Raw genomic sequence first — 8,123 nt, forward strand, 5'->3', positions numbered from 1 at the left:
TTTGTTCACTCTTGTCTTGCTCACATGGTTTTTTGACAAGAAATCTGTTTCTCTGTAGGTAAGGTGGTTTTTTCCCACTCTGGCTCCTTTCAAGATTTTCTTTGTCCTTGGTTTTCTGCAGTTTGCTATATGGTGTGGTATGCCTAGGTATACATTTTTTTGGCATTTATGCTGCTTGGTGTTCTGTGAAATTCTTGGATCTGTTATTTGGTGTTTGTTGTTAATTTGGAAAATTCTCACCCATTATTACTTCAAATATTTCTTCTGTTCCTTTCTCATTTTTTCTCCTTTTGGTTTTTCCCATTAGGCATATATAACACCTTTTGTAATTGTCCCCCGGTTCTTGGATATTTTGTCCCCCCCCCCCTCCTTTTTTTTCATTCTTTTCTTCTTCACATTTCAGTCTGGGACATTTATATTGACATGTGTTCAATCACTTGGCTGCGTCCAGTCGACTGATGTGTCCGTCAAAGGCATTCTTCCTCTCTGTTATGGTGTGTTTTTTCCCTAGCATTTTCTTTTGATTTTTTTCCTTAGAGTTTCAGTTTGTCTGCTTGCATGTTGTCTGCTTTTTCCATTAGGTCCCTTAAAGTAATAATTGTAGTAATTTTTCATTTGCTGATAATCCCACATCCGTGTCATATCCCAGTCTGTTTCTGATGGTCGCTTTGTCTTATTTTCTCTTGTTGTGAGTATGGTAGTGATGACTTCCAAGCTCTTTACATGTTGGAGCTGAAACTGGAACCCTGTCTTCCAAGTTTTAACCCTAGTTGCCTTCATGTGGTTTCCCCCAGAAGCGGACTCTGAGACTTGGATTCTAATGCAAGCAGCTTGTTTGGTCGCTGATCCCTGGAAGCCCAGGAGAGGTACAGAGAAGTGAGACTGGGACGGGAAGAGGTAATGCAATTTGCATCCTCAAGCAGGGAACCACTGTAGTCCCCTGGGACTCAGCTCTGCTGGGGGCTGTGCGGCACAGTGCAGAACGAGCTCCTGAAGGGGATCGCACCAGCGGGGAGAGGGCTGAGGTGTTTATACACCTGCTGCTCTCAGTCGTTGGCTCGGTGGTTATTTTCCCAGCACTTCCAGACAGGCCACGTGGGACAGGGACTGGAGGGGGAGCAGAGCAGTCTCCAGCAACCCCAGGAGACAAGCCCTCAGGCCAAGAGCTGCTGCTGCGGGGGTTGGAAGCCAGGCATTTGCGTGGAGATGGCAAGGCTGATGGCACAGGGGCAGGGGCAGGGAACTAACTGCAATGGGGTCGTTCTGCCTCTAAAAGGAGGAATTACTTCCTTTTCTGAGCAAAACCAGATTCTTCTGAGATCAGAGATATAAGTTTCAGGATCTGAAGAGAGAGAGTTCAAAGAATTTCTCACCCATCCACCTCATTCTCCACCCGAACAATGCTCCACAGTCCGTTGTACCTGCAGCTGTCTGTCATGGTAGGTGGATGTGGCAGACACACTTAACTGTTAAAACACGTCCACTTCTTTAACACTCCTCCCACAAAAAGGTGGAGTCTGATTCTCTTCTCCTGCGCTGTGGCCTGGCCTCAGTGGGTATCTTCTAATAAATAGAATGTGGGAGAAAGGAGGCAGTGGCTTGTAAGGCTAGAGTTAAAAAGGAGATAGAGCTTCCACCTGGAATCCTGTCTCTTTCCTTTTACCTCTTGGGATCCCCGAGCCAAGATGTGAGCAGTCCAGCTAGCCTGAAGCCACCATGCAGGAGAGAGCACATGGAGGGAGCGCGCAGAGACAGAGAGAAGCCCGAGGAGGCCCAGCTGTGTGAGACTTCCCAGCCCAGGCCCAGATGTGAGCGATGAGTCTGCAGATGGTTCCAGCCCCCAGCTCTGGAGTCATCCCAGCTGACATCAAAGGGAACAGAGATGAGTGGAGCCCACTGAACTCTGACCAAATTGCAAAATCAGGAGCAAACAAATGTTGCCGTTGTTTTACTTTGCTGCCAAGCAAAGCAGAGACAAGCTGTCCCCACTGAGCCCTGCCAGAGTGCAGATTCATGAGCAACATAAATGCCACTGAGTTTGGGGAGCGTGTGTGTTGCAGCCACAGTACCTTGAACTGCCGCAGGCCCACAGTACTCACCTGCTGCCTTCTTCCTTGCTGACAGAACCCACACTTCATCTGGGGCAGCAGTGCGCCCTACCTGAGGCAACGGATCAGGATTTGTTTCAGCCGATCACGACAGTCCTATCCCAGCCTTCTCCGCCTCCCTTGTTCTAGAGGGTGGCTGAGTGACCCAGTTCTGCCAAAGAAACACAAATGGAAGTCTGTTTGTGGAGGTGCTTCTGGGGAAGTAGTAGCATTCCTCATAGACGGGGTCTTCCTGCTGTGAACGCGAACCATCTTGCCACTACGAGGGAAGGCCAAGACAACTGCCGTGTGGGAGCCCTGACATCTGTGGACTCCTGAGCCAAGTCTAGTGACAGCCAACATCTGCAGTTCTTGTCAGGTGAGAACTTTCCAGACGTGGGAGCCCTGACGTCTTTGAGCACCTGAACCACATCAGCTGTGGCCAGCCTCCAGACTCCAGGGAATAGGAGAAATTTTGACTTTTGTTGCCTGGCTTTCTGTTGTTGTGCAGTTTAACAGAACAGACCCAGTGGGCTTATTTCAAGAGTTGGAGTCATCTATGGCCTCCAAACTGGCATGGCACACTTGGTTTTGGCAGGTAAAGAAAGACAAAGGGATTGCCAAGAACTCTGAGCCAAGCTCTGTGGACATAGCCAGGAGACTGTGTCAAAGTGGTTGAGGGTCGATCCCTTTTGCTACTATCCTTGGGACAGAATGACATCCAGTCATACCTCAGGTAAGGCAGTTTCAATAAACAGGCTTTCTCTGAAAGGAAATGATGAGGATGATGATGATACGATGGTGCTGGTGATGATGTTGATAATATGATGGCCCTAGGGATGATGCTGTTGATGAGGATGGTGTGGTGATGGTGATGGTGGTGGTAGGTATGGTTGTGATGATGATGTTGGTGGTGATAGTGGTCGGGATGATGATGGGGATGTTGATGGTGGTGGTGGTGGTGGTGACAGGATGATGTTAAGATCTATCACTTGCATAGCGATGTGGCACAATGTGTCAGACCCTGCTGTAGGTTCTTGTTATGCATTAATTAATCCTTAGAAAAACTCCAGGAAGTGGTTACTGTTACTAGGTCCATTTTACAGATGAGGAAACAGGCACAGAGCGGGTAAGTAACCTGGTCAAGATCCTGTCACTGCTGAGTGCTGAGTGAGCACGCGTTCTCAGGAGAGAGAATCATCACCCAGGAACCTAACAGACGGGTGCTCACTTTGCTTGTTGCAATATGTATGATTTGGCATCTGGGAGGAATGGACACGGGGCTTACTGTTTCTTGCTGAAGATCAAAAGACTCTTGCCTGTTTACGTCACTGACTTCCTGGAAGAAAGGAAAAAAAGTCCTGAATTGCGCTGTCCTCCAGGGCTGTCTTCCTCCAGATCACCACTGACTCAGCTTTCAGAGTTCACAGAGTTGACTTTCTTGCTTAAAGGTTAAACCAGAGTTTCTCAACCTCAGCGCTACTGCCATTTTGAGCTGGGTGATTCTTTGTCACGAGAGGCTGTCTTATGCACTGCAGGATGTTTAGCAGCATCTTTGGCCTCTGTCCACTGGATTCCAGGAGCGTCTCCCCATTGTGACAACCAAAATGTCTCCAGACTTTGTCAGATGCCCCCTCGGGGGGAATGGCCCCCAGGTTAGAACTACTGGGTCAAAGGAAACAGGCTTCTGACCTATAAAAGATAATTTGACCACAGGGCTCTCAGAAGACTCTCTCACCAGCCGGTGGTCTCTGCAATGGCGGTGACCCAGCCTTACTCATCTCATTTCTCTTCCCCCAAGGGAAGGTCACCCAAGATCACCCCAGGGTGATCTGTAGCTCATAGCAATGAGGGCACAAGAAATGGTTGTCAAATTGAACACAACCAGACTGTGACTGGGGACAAAACTATACAAACAGGAAGTATGGGGATTACCAAGGAGGGAGGCCTCTGAAATGGGTCCTGAGGGCATCTGCGAAGAGGCGAGAGCTGCATTTGAGGGGGGAGCAGCATGCTGACCGGGTGGAGGGGAACATGGGCATCCGAGGCAGAAGGAGCAGCAGGAGCAAGGTTGGAGGTGTACAGGTCTATCTGGGGGAGTGCTGGGTGAGGGGGTGAGCGATGCAGCTCAGGGCTGTATTACAAAAGGTCTTGAACACCAGCCTCCGGGGATGTGGAGCAGGGCAGGATTCCAAACAAAGGCACGAGAGGCTCAGCATTTAGAACAATCCCCCTGGCAGCTGCTTGGACGGTGAACTTGAAGGAGACACAGCTGCTGACCAGCTGGAGGGGTGTCACAATAACCCGAGTGACAGCTGAGGCCCAGCATAGGGGACGGCAATAGGCAGAAGGATTCTAGGCACGCCAATAGGCGTGTCCTCCTATTTCATTGTGGATAAATTCAATCCTTTCCAAGAGCGTAGAGGCAAACAGAACATTTCTGCTGCACAGTAAGCGATTAATAACATGAGCTTCCCTCCTCCAGCGCTGTGCCGCTTTGCACGCTGTTCCCTGGGCTGGCTGTGCCCTTCCCCCTTTCCTCAGCCTGCAAAACCACCATCTTCTTTGAAGGCTTGCTGCCGCCTCAGTGGAGAATTCTTAAGCTTCCCAGGCCGGCCCCCTCCTCTGTATCCAAGGTCCCTTGATGAGTGCGACGGGCGCGTTGTGATTTTGTGCTTGTTTTCTCCCTTAGACAGTGAGCTCTCTGCAGGCTGTGACTTTGTTTGTCTCATTCATTTCTTCCCCCAACCAGTATTTATTGAGTACCTACTATGTACCGGGTACTGTGCCAGGTACTGGATACTGTCAAAAGCAACGGCCTCGTACCCCCAGCACCCGCAGAGGGCCTGGTGAGTAGATGGATGAATGCATGCAGTGGGGTGGCTGAGACCTAGAGAGCCCGGTGAGTCACCCACAGCTGCCCAGCACGAAGTGGCTGAGGGGGAGCTGAAGTGCAGATGGTTAAGGAACATGGAAGCCAGCTCTTGGCACACTGGGGGTCCCCGTTGGCTGCTTTCCCGTGGGGTTCTCTGGGTTCCCAGGGCAGCCTCACCAGTCAGCAGGATATCACCGGTCGGCTGGCCTGGCTCCACCTCTTCAGCTGTTTGGCTGAAGCCATAGGAACTGTGGATGGGTTTATAGTCGACGTGGGTGGTTTGACACGCACACACACTTGTCCCCTTGTTGCCAGGCAACAGCCCAGCTTTGCCTCTGGGGACCTACCCACCCGACACATCCCTCCATCCACATATCTGCGTGGGACCCCACGCCCAGCCAGGAATGGAGCGTGTGGCCCAGGCCTAAGTTAGTCAGTGCTGCCAGTTCTGCTGTCCACATGGCCACAAGGCCACAGAGCTTGGTCAGGGGCAACCATGTGACCTAAGTGCCCTCAGCTAGTCCAGTTAGGGTGAACCTCAATACTTTCTGTGGGACTGCTGGGACAAAAGCACTGACACCCTTTGGTACTGGATTTGAGTGTGGAAGGTGTGGGATTTTAACTGCATTACTGTTGGGTGCCATCTTCTAACCACAAGGAGAGGGCCTTTCTGTAAATGGAAACCCACAGAATGGAGTCAAGAGATGGAGAAAGAGAGAGTGAAATTAGGTCCTAGTGTCACTGTCTGAGCTCCTGGATCCAGCCAGGCCTCAAGCCAGCAGGATCTTACCCTGGACATTTTGGTTATTTCCTCAAGCCAGTTTGTTGGATTTTTTTTTTTTTTTGGAAGATTAGTCCTGAGCTGACATCTGCCACCAATCCTCCTCTTTTTGCTGAGGAAGACTGGCCCTGAGCTAACATCCGTGCCCATCTTCCTCTACTTTATATGTGGGATGCCTGCCACAGCATGGCTTGCCAAGCGCTGCCATGTCCGCACCCAGGATCCGAACCCACAAACCCCGGGCGGCCAAAGCAGAGCGTGCGGACTTAACTGCTGCACCACTGGCCAGCTCCATGTTGGATTTTTAACCTTATCTCTTGCAGTGCTGAACTGCGTGCTCAACCTGTGGTAAGGAAGTATTTTTACTGGTTAGTCTCCTCCAGGGAAGGGAGTAGGAATGCACCATGGCAACACCGTCAACAGGGCGGTACCCCAATCCTGCCCTCTGGCTGTCCTGCAAGGAGACTGCAGTGCAGCACCGGGTTGTCTGAGCACGGGGCACGGCGACAGGCACCCGCACTCACAGGGTCCATTTCCTAGAGGAGCACCTCCTATTTCCAGATCTGCTCCTGGGTCCTCTGGCCGCCTCTGGCACAGTCAGCGCTGCTGCTCCTCGGTGACATCTTTTGCTAGTCCTTTAGGGCCATCCATGTCTTTCTTCTTTAATTCAGCTGACCCCTGGCTGGGTCTTCTCTCTTCTCCTTGTCTCAGGACATTGGGACATCCCTCCTGAGAAATGTCATTCCTCCAGACTGGACTTGGCCCTGTAGCTCTCAATTCTTGGAAACTTAGCACGTCCCCAGTGCCATATAATCAATGGTCTCATTTAATCTTCAAACAACCTTGTATATTCCCATTTTATAGATGAGGAAATTGAGGCTCAGAGAGATTAAGTAACTTGCCTAAGGTCTCACAGCTAACAAGTGGTAAAAGGGGACTGCACCCCATGTCTCCCCAACTCCACAGTTGTACTCCTCTCCACTCTGCTACACTTCCTCTCTGGGATCTCTGGAGGCTGCACCTATGGGCATCCTCTCTGGGATCTCTGTCTGGAGGCTGCACCTACGGGCGTCCTTGCCTCGAGGGCAGGACCTAGACCCAAATGAACCCATGTCCTGGCAGTTGGTTAGCGTTGGGACCTGGCCACAGGGGCCTCTTAACCTGTGCAGACGGAGACAGACGTGCCAGACAGTTCCTGCCCACAGGAGCAGCCCTCAGCCAGTGCTGACCAGAGTTGGCGGAGAAATACCCTAGTCTCCTCACCTCTCAGGGGATGTGGGAGGACAGCTCTGAGGCATGTCCTTCCATCTCCCAGAGGTCCCAGAGAGACCGAGCCCCAGGCCCCAGTTAACCTGCTCGGGGAAGCTTCCTTCCTTCCTCCTTTCACTTCCCCACTCTCTCACGGCACCTTCTGGGATCACCTCCCATGGAAACCACTTGTCTCGGGGCCTTCTGGGACTAGCTAATGTGAGTCAGCCCTCTGTAGCATGCTTGATATTCCTCTGGTGAACCATTCCACCTGAGCTCCAGAAGTGGGCAGGTGACTCAGAGGTGGCCAATCAGAACATGCGGTCCCTGGGCCTTAGTGATTCAGTCAGAGATGGGCATGTGACCCGTCGGAGCCAATGAGACTCTGAGATTTTGCTGGGGCTGCTGAGACGGAGAGTCACCTGCCCTTCCCACAGGCATCTCTCACCTGTACCACCTGCAGGGGGTAGGGCCGGAGCTCTGGCAGCCAGCTTGCTTGAAACCAGCTTTACTGCTCTTTCTGAATATGAAGATAGGACATTGCAATGATGGAGATTTTGTGGGAGATCGCAGTGATGGCCCTGATTCTTTACCCCTCCCTGTCTCCACACTCCTTGCCATGGAACTTGTAAGTGTCCGTCTCTTGGACTCTGAGCTCAGCCATGTGACTTGTTTTGGACGATGGGATATTAGCAGATGTGATGGGACAGAAGCTTGAAATGAGCTTCCATAATTGGACTTATTGCTGCTTTTGCCATCAACCTTAAGGACGTCTGCGGGCTGGGCTCACCCATAGGATGAGAGAGAATGTGGAGCAGAGACACCTCACCTGCCCCGGCGACGCCAGTCTAGATCAGTCAACAGCCAGCCAATGTCCAGACATGAAGGGCCCAGCCAGGGTCGGCAGAGCTACCTGGCTTACACCGAGTGTAAGCATGAACTCTGACTGTCGTAGCCGCTGAGGGCCTGTGGCAGCATTACCGTAGCAGTAGGTGATTGACGCATTCTTCATTAGAAAGTTGAAGCCATACAGAAAAGTATGAAAAGTTAAGTGGAAATCATCTGAAATCTCAGAGGTAGCCACTGGTGACATTTTGCTGGTGAACATCTCTCCATGTGCATGCACACACAC

General features: G+C 51.3%; 1 protein-coding gene across 2 annotated transcripts in view; it reads left to right on the forward strand.

Annotated features, from left to right (window-relative positions):
* Positions 1-1,981: 1,981 nt before the first annotated feature.
* The window catches only part of NSMCE1 (NSE1 homolog, SMC5-SMC6 complex component), a 58,879-nt gene continuing 52,737 nt past the window's right edge, over positions 1,982-8,123 (forward strand). Inside the window, exon 1 of one of the 2 annotated variants that reach the window (XM_070230875.1) lies at positions 1,982-2,823. In XM_070230875.1, the coding sequence (XP_070086976.1) occupies positions 2,802-2,823 (22 nt within the window). In that variant the 5' untranslated portion in view covers positions 1,982-2,801. The remainder of the gene's footprint in view (positions 2,824-8,123) is intronic. The other variant, XM_070230877.1, reaches the window with a different exon arrangement.

Source organism: Equus caballus, chromosome 13 (assembly GCF_041296265.1).
Source record: "Equus caballus isolate H_3958 breed thoroughbred chromosome 13, TB-T2T, whole genome shotgun sequence".
NCBI classification, from domain to species: Eukaryota; Metazoa; Chordata; class Mammalia; order Perissodactyla; family Equidae; genus Equus; species Equus caballus.